At 46.7% G+C, this 18,753-nt stretch overlaps 1 protein-coding gene across 2 annotated transcripts in view; it reads right to left on the bottom strand.

Annotated features, from left to right (window-relative positions):
- Positions 1-944: 944 nt before the first annotated feature.
- The window catches only part of RFC4 (replication factor C subunit 4), a 40,525-nt gene continuing 22,716 nt past the window's right edge, over positions 945-18,753 (bottom strand). For both annotated transcript variants that reach the window (XM_053310848.1, XM_053310847.1), the window contains exons 7-13: positions 16,080-16,199; positions 14,904-15,047; positions 14,503-14,623; positions 12,294-12,419; positions 10,132-10,212; positions 2,577-2,693; positions 945-1,155 (exon numbers count right to left, since the gene is read on the bottom strand). In XM_053310848.1, coding sequence (XP_053166823.1) covers positions 1,060-1,155; positions 2,577-2,693; positions 10,132-10,212; positions 12,294-12,419; positions 14,503-14,623; positions 14,904-15,047; positions 16,080-16,199 — 805 coding nt within the window. In that variant the 3' untranslated portion in view covers positions 945-1,059. The remainder of the gene's footprint in view (positions 1,156-2,576; positions 2,694-10,131; positions 10,213-12,293; positions 12,420-14,502; positions 14,624-14,903; positions 15,048-16,079; positions 16,200-18,753) is intronic.

Raw genomic sequence — 18,753 nt, 5'->3', positions numbered from 1 at the left:
TTACATTTTCATATGACAGCACTGCTGTTGTGTGTTTATTTGCATTTTATGCAGTGTTTTTTCTTGAGAGTTAAGGTTATCACAGCAAAGTGGTTATATTTTCAGGGCTTTGAAGTATGGAGCTTAAGGGGGTGGATCCTCCAACATGGGCTCCATGCCTGAAAGACTATTGGCCCTGTCTCCAGGCAAGTGGGAGGATCAACCTGTCACTCATAGGATACACACTCCCTAACACTGAGGAGAATGACCCTTCAGGTAAGTGCCAATGCACCATTCTCTCTCCAATCCCCCTTTGAGAGAGGTGCAAGGTAGAAAGCAAAGCTGGCATGACCCACCCCCAGGCTCAAGGACATTTGTTTTCTTCTACCTCTAATTGTAGCTAAACCTCTCTGCTCATGTTATGGCAGTCTAGCTGTTACATTTCAAGTAGCATCAAGAAAACTATGAGGAAAGGGTCCTCATTGACTTTTACTTAACATTCCTCCTTAGGTGACATTTCAAGTTGGACTTAACAAAGCAACTCAATAGGCCTCTCTCTTCCCATCTAGGTTAATAAATCAAGGTAAGTTGGTTTCAGTCTACTAGTTTCAAACATGCAGAGATCTGAACCCAAGTTTTGAAGCAAGTAGACTAGAACATTGTGATATCAAAAACAACCAATCCTGGTTACCAATACTTTAACCTAGATAAGTGGACGCTTGTGGCAGGGAGAGTGTGTGTATACTACAAAACTCACATGCCAAACTTACTTGGCATCTCAACTGGCCCAGCAGCTAATGTTTACAGTAGCAATGAGTCATAGCCTTCAGAAGAGGTGGAGAATGACAGAACAAAAATCTGAGGATGCCATCATAATATTCAAATTCCCACTTTTTCTTCAAGCAGCAGGAAGTGTGCATTGGTAAGGTTCAGCTGAGTGGTAGGGCAGTCCACACTGCTCAATAGACAATGTAGTTGTATTTTATTATAAGTAATACACAAATAGCTGCTCTGCCAAAATGATTAAAGCAACATGTCCAGCTCCTGCTAGAGCCATCAAGAAGTCTTTTCTCCCTGCAGTTAGTTATTTTGAGTTAGTTGCTGCATCACAACTGCACACAGGCTGATCAACTGCAAGAACTCATCAGAACCGTCTGCCAAGCATTTGTCTGTCTCCTGCCAAAAAATGAAAAATAAAAGTACAGGGTAAGAGGCCAAGTGTTAAGCTGTACCCTGAAATCAGAGGACACATTTGACTAAGTTTTACAAATCCCTCTCTCTTTACACCTTTCAGCTCTCAGGAATATACAGCAGGAGTTCAAGTTATAAAAAGACTTCATATTCTTAAAATAAGTTTGCATTTACACAAAGAGTACCATATTAATAGGAGAAAGGATTTAGTATCAAGCTTAAATATCTTGCATACATTCAGTCTTGAAGTAAATGTATGCAGGACTTCTGATATTTTGATACTGCTTTTCAAGCAACTCCCACAAAGTGGCTTAGGTAAAAGCTTAAAGAATACATTAAACAATGTTTACTTCTATGCTTATTTATATACCGCTTTTTACCCAGTTTTCAAAGCAGTTTATGCAGCACACACAAATACATAAGATGTTTAGATCTTTATAGAGTGAGCTCTTTAGGCTCACTTCTTTCTTCTCTCCTCTCCTCAGAGCAAGGATGCCGGTTGTCCTGTGGTGGCAGCTGGGGAAGGGGAAATGGATAGTGGCAGGTAATTTAACACAGTACTTTCTCCACCTTTCCTCCCTACTGGAGAGAAAGGCAACTGGGAAGCTAGCTTCGCTCTCCTCTATGGCAGGGAAGAGACTGCACGTGCCTGCTTTGAACTCTACAAACTCCGTGTCTTTTTCATCTTGTCTGAATCAAGCAACCCAGTTAGTACTGCGCTGTATTTCTGCAGCAACAAAGTGCTTCTCGCTCTCTCGGGGAGGGGGAGGAGCGGTGCAGCTGGCAAACCACCTGACAGTTTATTTGCATGGCCATTTCTCTTGCCTCTGCCTGTAGATGATCTCTTCCAGCTACTACCATTACCATAAAAGGTCAGCCTTACACAGAAAGAGACATTATTTTGCACGCAGCTCCTCATGAAAGGTTCACCAGCATGTCCAAGTACAAATACAATCAAAGATTTCTTATGGCCCTTGAAGCACAAGTGAACTAATTTTTAAGCATAATTCTCTTGTTCATGTATGCATGGAGGAGAAGGAACTTTAAGATCAGGGATATAAAAGGGCATTTCACTGCGAGCTGGAATACAACTGGTAGATGTGAACCAGCTACAAACGACTATAAGCCACATAGTTGAAGTACAAGCAAATGCACAGAACTGTGGAGAGCACTTCTTGGTCCACAGCTGTCACTGAACATCTTCCCAGTTATAACACACTCGTGCTCCAGGCCTGGCGATCCCCAGATTATAGAAGCAAAAGCATGTTTAAAACAAAATCTGTATGTGAAATCAAAATGCATATTGGAAATATCAAAAGTGCCTCACAGCAGCTAAGTGTTCATATTTAATCATGTGTTTGGCTAACCACTCTAAGAGAAATGAAATGCAAATAACCAAGACTTACAGCAAGTTTCTCTGCAATAACAGATTTCTGCTTATCACTGAGATTCTCCCTCTCAACAATGATATCATGAAGCTGGTTTATAAGCTGTGTAGCTGCATAACCTTCATTGATCAGATTCTAGATGTAGAGGAAAACAAAATCATTGCTAACATTAACAGTTTTTAATTAAGATGTCACCCTTCTGTAAATGCAGAATAAAGCAACTCCTTGACTTAAACAATAGAAAGCCAGGAGACACAAAGCTCAACTTATTAATTCCTTGCCATTCCCCCATAAGGGCATCATAAGGTGTCATGTAAATAATTACAGGTGGACCTTGTTATCGGCAGATTTATGTGTCCACAGTCAGAGAAAAGACACCCGACCTTGCATATCCGCAGGTCAGAGGTGGCCGGAAATGAAGCGTTGACACTTACCTGAAAGATCATTTTCTTCAGAGGTATGGGTTGCATCCGCAGCTAGGATGGGTTGTCTCAACCTCCTGCTCCTAAACAGGGCCAATCAGGAGCTTTGGCTTACATCAGGAGGGAGGGACAATCGCCTCAGGCTCCAGTTCATAGCCAGCTCCAAAACACTGCTCCAGAAGAAAAATAGTCAAAGTCATGGTTAAAAACAGAAAGGAAGTTAAATCTCAAATGGAACCTAGCAGAAACACAAGCGCCAGGTAGAGTGAGAACAGCAGAAAACTCGGCAAGTTCAAAATTCTGGGGAGAAGATCCCAGACTAACTAACACCCTGCAAGGGGGAACCAACCACCTCCAGAGCGAAACCACCCCACATAAATATAGGAGACAGATGGGGCGTCGGATATCAGGACAGTAGGATAAACAGCCCAGACAAACAAGCGGGTGGGTGCGGATGCAACCCATACCTCTGAAGAAAATGATCTTTCAGGTAAGTGTCAACACTTCATTTTCCTTCAGAGGAGGGTTGCACCCGCAGCTAGGATGGGACCTACCATAGCCCCTGAGATACCGGGCGGGAGCTGTGAGGTCTGGCTCAAGAGGAAACCACCTGCTGCAATACTCTCCTCCCAAATGCCGCATCTGCTGAGGTCCAATCGTGAATTTTATAATGCCTCACAAAGGTGGAAATAGAGGTCCATGTGGCAGCGCGACAAATATCGACCAGGGGAGCTCAGGTGGAAAACGCAGCAGTGGAAGCCGCACTTCTAGTGGAATGGGCTGTAATCCCTTCCGGGACCGGGGTAGCAGAACCCGCATAGGCTAATGTAATGCACTGGCAAATCCAGCGTGACAAAGTGGAAGTTGAAACCTGCTTCCCCAACGATCCCTCCCGCAATGAAACAAAAAGGGAATCTGAAACCCGAAAAGACTTAGTGCGTCTCAAATCCTCAGTGCCCTGCGCACATCCAACTTGTGCCATTCACGTTCCCTGGGTGAAGGAGGACTGGGGCAGAATGATGGCAACATGATTTCCTGGGCCCTATGGAACACTGAGTTCACTTTAGGGAGAAAGGAAGGGTCTGTACGCAACAGAACGTAGTCTGGGTAGACTAGGCATAGCTCTTTTCACACGGACAAGGCACGTAGATCCGAAACCCTCCTAGCAGACGTGATAGCGACCAGGAACAAAACCTTAAAGGAAAGGAGCCACAAGGGGACAGTCCGCAGAGGTTCGAACGGGGCTTTGGTAAGGGCCTTTAGCACCAAACTGAGATCCCAGGTGGGGAACCTATGGACCGTGGGGGGATTAAGTATAGAAGCACCCCTGAGGAACCTTTGCACATGAGGATGCTGAGCCAACGGAGGTCCATCTAGCGGAAGGGCCAAGGAAATGGCAAAGACCTGGCGGCGCAGCGTATTGGGGCGAAGCCCCTTATCCAGGCCGTTCTGAAGGAAACCCAGGACAAGGGGCACAGATGCCGACCTGGGCGACACTCCCTGAGCTCTGCACCATCCAGCAAAGGTCTTCCAGATAGACTGATATACTCAGACTGTAGACGGCCTCCTGGAAGCCAGAATCGTGTCCTGAACAGAAGATGGGTAACCACAAGCTGCTAGGTCTTCCCGCTCAACCTCCACGCGAAGAGATTGAGCCACTCCGGATCCGGGTGGAATACTGGACTATGACGTAGAAGCTGACGATGGGAGCCCAGTGGAAGCGGTGGTTCGCTGGACAACTCCACCAGGTCCGAAAACCATGGTCTGCGAGGCCAGTGAGGAGCCACAAGGACGACCTCCGCTCTCAACGTCCGAACTCTTCGGATGGTCTGAGGGATGACCGCGAACAGTGGGAAGGCATAAATCAGCCCCTGGGGCCACGGGAAGGACAGGGCGTCCACGCCCTCCACTCCGGGGGAGTGGTACCTGGAGAGGTAGCGCTTCGCCTTGGCGTTTTCCTGCTTTGCGAACGCGTCCATGACCAGCTGGCCAAATCTCTGGACTATTTGCTGGAAGGCCAGAGGGTCCAGCGACCACTCCGCTGGATCTAACTGGGAGCGGCTCAGCCAGTCCGCCACCACGTATAGTACTCTGCTGAGGTGGTCCGCTTCTAGGGACAGCAGGTGTAGTTCCGCCCAGGTCAGAAGAAGGGAGGCTTCACACATCACAGCCTTGGACCTCGTGCCGCCCTGGTGAACGACATGTGCTTTGGCTGTGGCGTCTGTACACACCAGGACGTAATGACCCTGGACTATCGGAAGAAATTCCAAGAGCGCCAGGAGAATTGCCCACAACTCCAGCCAGTTGATGGATTTGGAGCGCTCGTCTTCGGACCAATGGCCCTGCGCCACGTGCTGAAGGCAGTGACCGCCCCACCCCAGGAGGCTGGCATCTGTGGTCACCTAGACCCGCTCCACAGGAAGGAATTTGACTCCCCTTGATGTGGCTGGGGACACCCACCATCGTAGGGACCAGACTACCTGGGGCGAAAGGGAGACCAGCCTCCTGGACCGGTCCATCACCTGGTCCTAGTATTGGAGGAGGAACCACAGGAGCGGACGAGAATGGAACCGGCTCCACGGCACTATGCCCAGTGTGGACACCATGCGGCCCTGCAACTGGGACAGGGACAGGATGTCAGAGTGGGGGCAAGCTAGCATTGCCTGGCATGACGCAATTAAGGAACCCCTGCGCTCCTGAGTCAAGCAGACGGTCCCCTGAACTGTATCGATCTCCGCGCCCAAGTGGAGAACCCTGGTCCGAGGGAACAGAGAACTCTTGGGTCTGTTGACAATGAACCCGTGAGCCTCCAGTACAGAGAGGGTCAACAGGATGTCCCGGTGACCCCTGGGGAGGGAGGGAGACCTGATCAAAAGGTCGTCCAAGTACGGGTACAGGTATACGCCCCTGGTCCTCAAGTGCGCCACGAGTGCCACCATGATCTTGGTGAACACTCGAGGCGCAGTCGAAAGACCAAAGGGGAGCGCCCGGTACTGGAAGTGATGGGAGCAATACGCGAACCTCAGGAAGCGCCGGTCCTGTTCGTGAATGGGGACATGGAGGCAGGCCTCCTTCAGGTCCACCAAAGCTAGGAAGTCCCCTAGCTGGAGGGCCATCAGGATCGATCGGAGGGTCTCCATGCGAAACCCCCTCCTCCGCAGGAACCTGTTCACAAACTTGAGGTCCAGAATCGCCTTCCATTCCCCGTTCTTTTTGGGGACCAGGAATAGGATAGAATATACCCCTTGCCCCTGTTCCCCCGAGGGAACAGGCTCGATCACCTGAATGGCCTGTAAGTGGCGGATGGCCTCCCACATCAGGCGGTGTTTGGACTCTCTGTGGGATCGGGGGGAGGGGAGAAAGCGATCCAGAGGTTGCGCTACAAACTCCAGAGAGTACCCTGAGGAGACTGTAAGATCCAGGCATCTGAACAAGTCTGTGTCTAGATGCGTGCAAATTTCCCCAGTCTGCCCCCCACAGTGTGGAGATCTCGATCCGGGGGAAGGGGACCCCGAGGAGAGTCATTGGGCCTGGTTACGCTTGAACCCTGGCTTGGCGGACTGTCCAGAATGTTGAGGCTTTCGAAAGGAGTTGTCCTTAAAGGAGGACTGAGGTCTATGCCAGTTGGACCTATCGGGCCTGTTCTGCCTGTAGCGAAAAGGAGGACCTGAACCCCTTGAACCCAGTCACAGGAGAGGATAAGCCCCTTCGTTCCTGACACTGAGAGGAGACCGAGGAAGGCATAGCCTTCTTGTTGTCCTTAGTCTGGACCAAGACAGGTTCCAGTGCTTCGCGAAATAGCTTGTCCCCCTTAAAGGCGGCGTTGGCAGGTTTGCACGAGATTTCTGGTCAACCCTCCAATTCTTGAGCCACAAGTGGCGCCTAACGGTCACATCAGAGGCCAACGCCCTGGCGGACAATTGAGCGGCATTTAGGGATGAATCCGCCATGAACCTGACTGCCTTACCAAGCTTATTAAGGCCCTGCCGAAGGGCGGGTAGCTCAGGTGGGACCATAGGGGTGAGTTCCTGCACCCACAAACTGCGGCCCGCCAAAGATGGAGTTAGCGACAGAGGCCTTGATCGAGAGGGCATTAGCCTCGTGCGACCTGCGCAGAGCAGCATCGCACCTTTTGTCTTCCACGTTTTTCAACGTATCCTCTCCCTCCTTAGGGAGCACCGCCCCCGTAACCAGGGTGGCAACCTCTGCATCGACAAGAGACACCTTAAGCTTACCCGTCAGCGTGGCGCTTGAGTTGTACATGCGCCTGACAGCGGGAGGGGGCCCTTTGCCCTCGATGGGCTTGTCCCATTCAGCCTGGAAAACATCCAGGAACAGTTGAGGGCAGGGGACATTGATTTCCTGGGATCTTAGAGATGGAAGCACAGATGGATCTCCGTCAGTACCCTCTGGAACGGGCTGCACCACCACCCCCAAGTGCAGTGTCTTCCTAACCTTGTGAAGAAGCATTGGGTAATCGGTCTGTGGAAACAGACGATAGTTGGCCTGATGGTGGGGGAAGGTTCCCCCTCATCACCGGAAAGTTCCCTCTTCCCTGTCAGATTCTGAGTCCTCCGACGGGGCAGGGAGCCCGCGGGGAACAGAGCGGGAAGCAGCCACAGCCGGCAAAGGTGGGACTGGGCAGCAAGGGGACAAAGGAGGGGGTCCGCCATCTCGGGGCGCAGCCGGACCCGCTGGGTGGATTGGAGCCGGCGCGGTCTGGGCTGCAGACAAAATGGCCGCTGCCGGAGATTTGGCGGGAAGCGGCTGAGCAGGGAACCCACTAGGGGCTGCCGGCGGTTGAGCGGGAGCAGGGAGCTGTGCTGCAGCAGGCGGAGCAAACCAAGGCAGCTTCTGTAGCTCTTCAGCCACAACTCGCCTGAGGAGCGCTGCAAAACGCGGCGGAATCTCCTCCTCATCCTCGGCCTGGTTGTTGCCCGGCTCTGGGACAGTAGCGGCTGCGGTGGCTTGGGAAGCGGCGCACACGCGCTTGGGGGGAGGGGCGGAAAAGGTGTCCCCCAGCCCGGATCCCCCTTGCTGACCCTCGGCAGGCTCACCTGAGTGAACTTCCTTGGCCTCCGATTCTCGCTGGAGGAGAGGAGTGGAAGGATTGCCCTCACCCTCCTGGAAAATGGCTCCCTGAGCAGACGAGCGGGGTGGAGAGCCGCCATCAGGCAAACGGGCCGCCGAAGAGGCTTTCGCCCGCTTCTTGGCCCATTTGATGGCCTTTGCCGAGCCATGGGCCCGAGTGTTGAGCGCAGGGACGGAGGCCGCAGCCCAATCAGCCTGGCACACAGAGTGTGCTATCGAATCCTCTGAGAGAGAGGGAGAGGCCTCTCTCTTTTCGCGCGAATGCTCCATCCCCAATTAGGTAACAAGGAAGCCACGAGAGGAAAAACTGCTCTTTGTCTTCTCCCCCTTGCACCTCCTGTCGCTATGCCGATAAGGCAGAGGAGAAAGCAGAAATGCAGGAAAGTACCGGTAGGAGCAAAAAACACAGTCCTGCTGGAGCGAGACAGGGCGAAGAACTGGAGCCTGAGGCGATTGTCCCTCCCTCCTGATGTAAGCCAAAGCTCCTGATTGGCCCTGTCTAGGAACAGGAGATCGAGACAACCCATCCTAGCAGCGGATGCAACCCTCCTCTGAAGGAAAATGACCATGGAGGTAATTTCCGGCTGCCATTTTCTTCAACAGAGCCACAAAACGGCTCCTATCTTTGTAAAAAAGAAATGGGGGGGAGGATGCTGATTTGGGGGCACAGCCCACAACACGGGGAACAGCAGAGCACGGTAAGCTTCCCCCCCCCCACTAAAATCGGCCAATTTTCGGCCGACTAGGTACCTAACCCCCACGGTCCCGTAGCCCACGATGACTGGATATCGTTGTTTCCATATATGCGGCTGCAGCCCAGAACGAAAACCCCACAAATATTGAGGTTCTTCTGTATATTACAAGATACAAGGGAATCACACAATGCCAACACAAAAAGGTAGTTTACATGGAATTTGTCCAGGCCCCAAAGGGTTATTTGGCAGCTCAGACAAGAGAGGACTGTCTCATTTTGTTATATATTAGTATGATATAACTGTTAAGAATTTTTTAACACAAGTAGTCAACTTGTTGAAATCTGGGAGATAACCAGAGGCCTAGTACCTTATCTAGCATATTACATGCATACAAATGTGCTTAATGCTTTATGGAGAATTCTCTACTGCTAATGAGGAAGGTCCAAACCACTAAGGTAATGTTTGAAGAAGCCTTCAAAATACATCTAGCCCTACTCTAAAGGAAGCCTATCCATCACTTACAACATTCTAAAGCATGATTCCTGCAAAGAAAAGAGATTTTCTGAACAATTACATTTTTAAAAGAAAAAATAGGTTTCCACATGGTTACAAAAAGACTACACCTACAGCATTTCAAAGGCCTTTTCTAAGATTTGCCTCTAGACTACTTCTGCATGCCAAGCAGACACTGTTCCCCTGAGCTACGGTTCTTCCCTTGAAGGATGCAGATATCTGTGCCTGACCTTTACATAGGAGGAGTCTGAAGAACTGAATGAAACAGAGATTGTATTTGAGGGCATACTGATAAATTGAAAATTAGCAATCACAAGTCCTTGACAGCATCCACCCAAGAGTTCTTTAAAGAATGGAAGTGGGAAAATGCTGATTTGAAGCATAGAATTCCCATGTAGTTTCAGCACCCACCATGTCCAGTTATTCAAACAATACCCTTTATGCTGAAGCTGTTCATTCTTCATATATGCAGAGCCTTAAGCTTTGGGAAGAAGAATCTTGCTATATTAAGACACAAGAATTCCAAGAGTTAAAAAGAATCCAGGAGAACTGGGCTGCACAAATTGATCTGACTAGTTTTACCTCTAGAGACATCTGTAACAAGGGACTAGAGACATCTGTAATGAGGGAGTGCTGCCTTCTCCGCTCAGGAGAGCTTTCCTGGCTAAGGTCACAGGACTGGTAAATGTCAGGGAGCTCGTGTTACATTTACACCCTGATTGACTTAAAGGCGAGCAGTTTTTAGTTTCAATATGCTTACATAACCACTATCATCTACCAACACAGTGAAAGGGTGTTTTTTTAAAAAAACAAATCCTGACCCTCATGTTTAAAAAATCTTAGATAAGCTACCTTTGTGGCAACTTCCAGTTTTTCAAATGAACCACTCTGACAGGCGGCTAGTAGTCCATCCAAGATTTCTTCAGGGACAACCTGGAACAGAATAATAAAAGCAGGATGGTGTGTTACCATCTCACAATAAACCAGTATATACACTGAAGCGAGCAAGTGTGTCTAGAGGAGCAGGAAACTACTCCCATTTCCAAACCTGAGCAGCACAGGGTAGGGAGGAAGGTATTTCTACTTCCCTCTCCATATGCTGTATGGGAGAGGTTGGTGTTGGGAAGGCCTCACAGTGCACTTCCCCTGACACTGTATTGACACATTGATGGGATCTGAGCTGTTGGTGACTGACCAGGAGAGGGATCTTGGGGTTGTGGTGGACAGCTCATTGAAAGTGTCAACTCAATGTGTGGCAGCTGTGAAAAAGGCCAGTTCCATGCGAGGGATCATTAGGAAGGGAACTGAAAATAAAACGGCTAATATTATAATGCCCTTTTACAAAACTATGGCACAGCCACACTTGGAGTACTGCATACAATTCTGATTGCCACTTCTAAAAAAGGGCATTTTAGAACTTGAAAAGGTACAGAAGAGGGCAACCAAGATGATCAGGGGCCTAGAGCACCTTTCTTATGAGGCAAGACTACAACACCTGGGACTATTTAGTTTAGAAAAAAGATGACTGCGGGGAGACATGATAGAGGTCTATAAAATCATGCACGGTCTGAAGAAAGTGGAGAGAGAGAAATTCTTCTCCCTCTCACATAACACTAGAACCAGGGGTCATCCCATGAAATTGATTGCCAGGAAATTTAGGACCAATAAACGGAGGTGCCTTTTCACACAATGCATAATCAACTTGTGGAATTCTCTGCCACAAGATGTGGTGACAGCCAACAACCTGGATGGCTTTAAGAGGGGTTTGGATAACTTCATGGAGGAGAGGTCTATCATCGGCTACTAGTCGGAGGACTATAGGCCACCTCCAGCCTCCAATGCAGGATGCCTCTGAGTACCAGTTGCAGGGGAGTAATGGCAGGAGGGAGGGCATGCCCTCAACACCTGCCTGTAGGCTTCCAGCGGCATCTGGTGGGCCAGTGTGTGAAACAGGATGCTGGACTGTTCTTATGACACACTTCATTCCAATATACTTTCAGGCGCTCTGCCTCCTTCACAGCTAAAGAGAGAGTCTGGGTAGGAGGAATGAATCAGCATCAGTGCAAATGCATCTCATCCAATCTCAGTTAATCCTCACACCCTCAGGAGTCCATTGGCTTTGAAGTGGCCAGAGCCCTTATCAGTTTATGGTGTCTTGAAGTTGGGAGTGGAATGAGAGGAGAGTTGTTTGCTGTGAGGATGCAGACCATTTGCCAAAGGATATCATAAGCCCATAAGGCCTTATCAGACCAAATTTTACCTCTCTTCCCCAACCTCCCAAGAAACCTGGCCTGAAACCTGGTCATGCCTCCTAGCAAGCAACAAATGGGCTGCTTAAATATTGCTGTAACATTAAATCCCAACTTTTGCTATTGTCACCAGCCTACGCAGGTAGTGCACTGGACATGTGAGACCTAGCCAAATTGTGTTTCCATGGTTATGATCGTGTAGGCCAGTACAATATATCAGACTGGATATCACATCTCATAGCATGAACATCATGGGCCACTGAATTTCCTCATTTTCTGGAACTCAGAGCTGCCACACCCATAACTATTCCTGTAAATCAAAAGGGGTTTTCCCCCTTTAACTGAATATAGTACTTGAGAGAAGTACTGCAGGGGTACACTTTCATGAGGTAGGATCTCCCTATTAATCTGAATGGTTTAGTCGCACATATGTACACAAGGTGTAGTAAGCAACATTAAAAAAAAATTTTTAAGCCTAATGCAATTAGAAACCTAGTAGAATGCAAGAGGCTTTTTTTTTTAACTCAAAGCTTTCCCTTTCTGACCCAGAACAGAGAGTCAAATGTTTTCTAAAAAGAACGTTTCCTACATGTCTCATTTTCCATCTCAAATCATGAAGTGATTCAGAGCAAGTAATTAAAAAAAATTAAGCCAAGCCTATGAGTACTGAAAGTACATTTTGCAAAGGGCAGGGAGGGGGCCACTTCATCACTTTTCAGATAGCAAGCATGATAGGCAGTTCAAAATGAGAGGAAATGGACCCACCCCTGCGATTTCAGCAACTGTCTTCTCAGTAACCTCTTTCCCGCCTGTTAATCGCATCGCACTTTGAAGAAGAGTGATTGCTTTTCTCAAGTCTCCTTCAGACACTTGAACAAGGTAAGATACTGCCTAAGGAATACAGGAAGAAATAAGATTTAAAATAACACCAGGAGTAAATAACTGATTAGAAGGGATGGACCCTGGAGGTCCTTTTCTGGAGCATCTATTTTTCTCAGGGCACACAACACATTTGATTTCATATCCAATGAAGTAGGCAGGCTCACATATAAGTGAGGCTGGGGGGCGAGTGGGGGAAGAGAAATAAAACAGCACTGTGCCCACTAAAAGCATTTGCTACCTGTAGAAACAACACATTTCAAGATTTCCTCCTCAAATGTGTTCTGGCTGAAAGTGTATCTAAGACACGCATCTGTTTGAAAGGGACAAAGCATCTTCCAATTGCTTCCATCATGTACCTTAAAGTTACTTCTCATGACACTTTTCTCTACAAGCATTCTGAAGTGGATGTTGCAACAAGATTGTAAGCTCCTTCCTGCTGTAAAAAGTGCGGCAGAAATAAGGTGATGGTGCTGTAAAAATAATTTACACACATACAAGCCAGTCTTGTGTTTCAGGCTGGTAGGTGATGTGAGGGTGTGCTCAAAGGTGGAAGAATGAGCCATCTCAAGGGAGGGAGGGAGGGAATGACGGAATGATGTATGTGCACTCAGTGAGCCAGCGATTATCTTTTAAATGGTTTGATCTTTATGATGGACATGTCCCTGAAGGCCACTCTAGGAACACAGGGTGAAACTTTGTGCATAACCTCATTTGTTCTCCTACACAGCTATCAAAAGACATTCCCCAACACACACTGCTTTAAAAGCATGATAAACTACACACCCTGAAAGTCCAAGATATCAATGCAGAGAATCTGCTTATTGACAGTTACTGTAATGGGAGCCCAAGAAAGTAAGAGATATAAAATTAGGCAAGTACCACTTTTTAACAGCCTCAGTTCATGATGTGTATAAAACATGGAGATATACATGGGAGCCTCTGTCCGTGATGTGTATAATATATGGAGATATACATGGGGGCGGGGGCATTTTCACAAGTAATACCCGCTTCATAGAGCCACACATTCTCACCCTCTCTTCTCCTGAACCAGTGGGCTCAAATCAGCTCTGAATGTTTGGACGAGCCTTCCAGTCTGTGATCGGCCTGCCTCCCCATCTCAGTGCACCATGTACTGTAGGAAACAAGTACAATTCCTAACCCTGCCAGCAAGGAAACTGTTTCCTGCCAAGGGAAGTTATAGAATTCGTACTAACTAGCAGTAGCTCTCTTTGTCCAGGCAACTCGGAGGCAAGAAAGGAGGAAGAGAAACAAGTCCAAGTCTGATGGTACATATTACAAATGCAAATGATGATTGCCCTCCATATTCTTTTAAAAGTTAGGGCTGCATACAATATATAGGAGTGTGTTATAACTGGAAATTTTCGGGTCTCCATATTTCACTGGACAGACATCTACTGGTGAGAGAAGATGTGCAAGCTTGAGCCCTGCAGAGTGTTCCTTCAGCAAAGTTAATTATGCAAATTTGTACTATGGAATTGCCTCTCTCCCCTTTGCTGCTATAGTGTGTGTCTTCTGGCAGTGGAGAAAGGCCTCCATTTCTCTCCAAACAGCAACAGTACAGCATGACAGGAGACATTAGGATTGGAATAAATGAGTCGGCTGACTTTTACTACTTGCTCCAGCCGCAAAGCCCCAAGGCGCTCTTAAACAGCAGCAGAAGGGTACAGGGGCCTACGTATGGCATCGAGCCAGGCCGACAGCCCAGCCTGCCTCTCCAGCACTGCTCTGCAACCTGATTCCTAACTCACTGAACTAGAGTTAAGGCCACCTCACCTCATGGAGGAACAGCATATGTACTGGACTGCTTACTAGAATAGCATGATTTTGTTCCTTTAGATTTAGACTCATGGCACACTAACCAAAAAAAGACAGGCACCATGGATTGAGCACAGAAACTCCCTTACTATGCTTAGGCATTATTTCGGCCAATTTGCAGGAGCTTTCAATCTTCTGTGAAGCGGGAATAATTATACCATGCATTTGGGCCAGCGGTGGAAGGAAACACAAAGCAGTGCATCTCTGTTTAATAGTACTGTACAAGAACAAGTCTCTGAACTAAAAGAAAGGCTACCTCGGTGCTGATTGTCACATTCTCCTTTTCAGCAATGTCTAGAAGTCTCTGCCATTGGGTTTTGTCTGAAAGGGGCTTGAAACGAAATTTAGAGCATCGAGATGTTATGGGTTCTATTATCCTGTCAAAGGGAGGAAGGCACACACAGTTACAGGAGCCTGTGCAATAATCCTTAAAAGGAAATCCATCCTTCCCATTTCTATGGTACAAGAAAATATAGCTTTCACTCCCACCCATCCACAGTAGATACATCTAGTTTAGCACATGTCAATTATGTTAGATTTCTGACTTTCCACAGATAGGATTTAAGCAGAATACAAGTGGTTATTGGGCTTTCTAGGAAGGGCTCTTGCAGATAAGAAAGCAAAATAACCTGGGGAGATAGTAAAGCCTATACATACCGGCTGATGTAATTACAGATAAGGCAGAAGCGTGTCGTTTTGGATTCTCTCTCCATGGTGCGCCTTAAAGCTGCCTGCGCTGCTGAAGTCATGGAGTCCGCTTCATCCAAGATTATAATCTTAAAAGGGGGACAGGGCCTGCCACTAAACACACACCCATCGCCAAAACACACATTAGCAACTTATAATATTAGTGCAGAGTTCCATGTTCAGCAGTTTATCTTGGCAAAACCAACAGGCTATGATGCAAGCATTGTGCTTTGCCAACTCCATCGGTTTCTAAGATTTGAATGATGCTTTTAATTTTTCATTGTTTGCTTGCAGTTTTCTTGCTTGTAAAACATGCATCTCAGAACACAATAGATCTCTGTTAATGTTCTTATGTCTTAGATTATCTTCTAGAAAAAAAGTCTCTAACAGGCACATAAAATGTGGAAGGTTCCTGATAATGTGGGACAGAATTCCAATTTGAACTCACCCCTCTCTCAGTTCCAGAGGATCAGACTGACTGGTGGTTGTTTTTTAAATTTCCAGCCGGGTTTTAGGGAGAAGCACAAGACTGTCACAGGAGATAGCTGATCCAAAGAACTGAAGGGTGCAAAACCTCTTAGAAGTGTGGGAAGCAAACAGCTGCCATACTGAGTCAATTGGTCCATCTAGCAGCTAGCTCAGTGTTGTCTACACTGACTGGCAGCAGCTCAGTGTTTCAGACGAGGGTCATTCGCAGCCCTATCTGGAGATGTTGCCAGAAATTGAACCTGGGACCCGCTACATGCAAAGCAAATGCTGTACCACCAAACTACAGCCTCGCTCCTATGGAAAGGACTGTATTTAAAGCATGCAGTTGTCTTATGTAGTCCTGATCCCTCTCTCTTTTCTTTGGATCTTGAATCAAGGTCAGAAGCAAATGACATAAGATCTGATTTATTTAGGGCACAGGCCATGGGGAGAACCCTTTCAATGCATGACACATTCTGTTAGTGCAAGGTGTGTGCAGCTGGTGGAGGAAAGGTTATCTCAGAATGCTCCAGTGACTCATGGAGGAATGCATTTTAGAGCCCAAAAACCATCATGCAGAGCTGACTCATGGCTTATTTTAGCATTACAAAGCTAACCCACATAAAACTGACATGGGGAAATACGATCCTACGGAGCGGCTCCAATCATTCTGCTTACTCTGAACGGCTTCCCGACACTGTAAGCTGAGCAAATCTCTTCACTTTCTCTCGAACAACTTGTATTCCACGTTCATCAGATGCATTTAATTCAAGGACTCTCTGCCGGTACAGCTCAGGCCTACAACAGACATTTAACCATCTTTTAACATACTTTGTACGCGAAACAATTACATCTGGCTTCACATTTCGAAGTCTAGGTATTCTTCCTCCTGACTTGCTCTAGGCAAACATACTGGGAATCAGGAGAAAAAGCAGGCAAGCTTTTGGCCTATAGGATCAATCAAATACAGAACTGCTCACACATAGGACAGTAATGGGCAATTACGAACAGACAACAAAGCAATTAATTTGGCGTTTGAAAAGTTTTATTCAGCACTATATAATCATGTCCCCTCTCATGATGGGAATGGGATCCAGAAGTTCCTGGATAAAATCCAGATGCCAACCCTTACTGAATCACAACCTGCATTTCTTGCTGCACTGGTATCCTTAACTGAAATTTAAGAAGCAATAAAAAATACTGAATCAGGAAAGGCTCTAGGCAGGGATGGTTACCTGTCTGATTGGTACAAAACATTCTCTGATAAACTGGCCCCACTATTGGTGGAGGTGGCAATGGAAGCCACAAATACACATATGCTGCCACTTATGATGCATGAGGCAAATGCGTCTCTTATACCAAAGCCACATAGGGACCTGCATCAATGTGAAAACTATAGACCAATTGCATTACTAAATTTTGATGTAAAAATTTTTGCCACAATTTTGGCAACCCGTCTCAGTATCTGCGTACATACTATTGTACAAACAGGACAGGTTGGCTTTATACCTAGCCGGCAGCGGGCAGACAACATATGGTTGGTGCACATTCTTATTAATATTACATCCCAGCAAAACAGACAGCCCCTCCTGCTCTCCCTTGATGCAGAGAAGGCTTTTGACAAAGCACGAAGGGGCTTTCTCCTGGCAACCCTTGAGAAATTCAGGTTCCCAACTAACTTCCTAAATTGGGTACGTAATATTTGTAAATTGCCTACAGCGAGAATTCATGCTAATGGACAGGACCCATTTCTCCAAAATGGGTGAGACAGAGTCAGTCAGTCTTTATTAATACAGCCAATGGCCAGAATTACAAAAATAAAATCATTTAGAATTAACAACTTCATTCCGAATAACACCACAAATATAACAGAATTTAGCAACATTGAGTAAGTTCTCCTCTTTACAATCCTTTAAAATTAAATTTAAATAATCAGTTTCAGTTAATCCTGGAAACAGGATAAGTTGAGGTGAAATGTATTTCTTCCTAATATCACTGTAAAATTGGCAATACAAAAGAACATGAGCCGTCGTCTCAACTTCTCCCGATCCACACGGACAAACACGGCAATGATAAGGAATATTTTGGAATCTCCCCTGCAGCACAGCTGTATTCAAGGCGTTACAACGGGCCAAAGTTAAAGCCCTACGAAATTTAGGTACTGTAAGAAGAGATACATATCTGGCTGGGGAATAGCTTACAGTTTCGACATTCAGGAAAACACCCCTAGGAATTAAACTCCTGTCAATCTGAGATTCCATATCGAGAATCCTTTCCTTAAGTCTGCCCCTAGCCTCCTCATAAGGCAAACTAAGGATGGCTGCAGGTGAAAATCCATAGTACTGCAATCTCGCTTCAATAGCTTCCAACCAGGCTGAGCGATAAGAATCTTGAAAAATCAATGAGACAATACCAATAGGCCTAAACATCAATTTGAGCCAATAGCTCAAAATGAAAAGCCATGCCCAGGCTTCAACTTTAATCAATCCTGCCTCAAGGCGCAGCACTACTCTGGGCACACAGCCAGGTACTTGAAAGATGTTTTTCAGAAAGGTTGATTGTATTGCCTCAACTTTCTCGAAATTGGAGTATAGCCCCAACTGAACACCATACAGTAGTTGAGCCCTTACCTTTGCATTAAATAGTTTGATGGCTGCTGGGACATACTGAGCACCTCTAGAGCGGAAAAAGGACTGGATCAAATTAGCACTTCTTCTTCCACTCTGGATAACATAATCTCTGTGCAGTAGTCGTGATCCAATAGCAGAAAAAACAATCCCGAGATATTTGAATTGTTTCACTTGTTCAAGTTGGACTCCATTAAAAAACCAGCGATGTAAAATAGGACGTCTTGCAAATACCACAATTTTAGTTTTGGAACAATTAACTTCCAGCAGATTCAACTTACAATAATCATCAAGGGCACGCATAGCTCTCCTTAAACCCACTTGAGTTCTAGATAAAATTACCGCATCATCAGCATAAAGCAAAATGGACAAATGTCTTGTGCCTAACTTAGGTGGATGGTGATGCAGTTGATTCAAGTGAGCGATCAATGAATTAATATATAGGTTAAACAGCAAGGGAGCCAAAATGCATCCCTGTCTAACTCCTCTAGATACCAGTACTTCCTTAGTAAGATGCCCAACTCTAGAACAACGAACTCTGATCCTAGAATTATTATGAAGCTTGCGAATGAGGCATAGAAGATGACGATCAATTGTGGATTCAGACAGCTTAGACCATAATTTATCACGCGGGATCAGGTCAAATGCAGCCCTAAAATCGATAAAGGCGGCAAAAAGAGCAGCCTTATGAGCAAGCACATATTTCCCAACAAGATGTTGAAGGA

This window comes from Hemicordylus capensis, chromosome 3, assembly GCF_027244095.1.
Source record: "Hemicordylus capensis ecotype Gifberg chromosome 3, rHemCap1.1.pri, whole genome shotgun sequence".
Classification (NCBI taxonomy): Eukaryota; Metazoa; Chordata; class Lepidosauria; order Squamata; family Cordylidae; genus Hemicordylus; species Hemicordylus capensis.
This window is presented reverse-complemented; position numbering and strand designations above follow the sequence as displayed.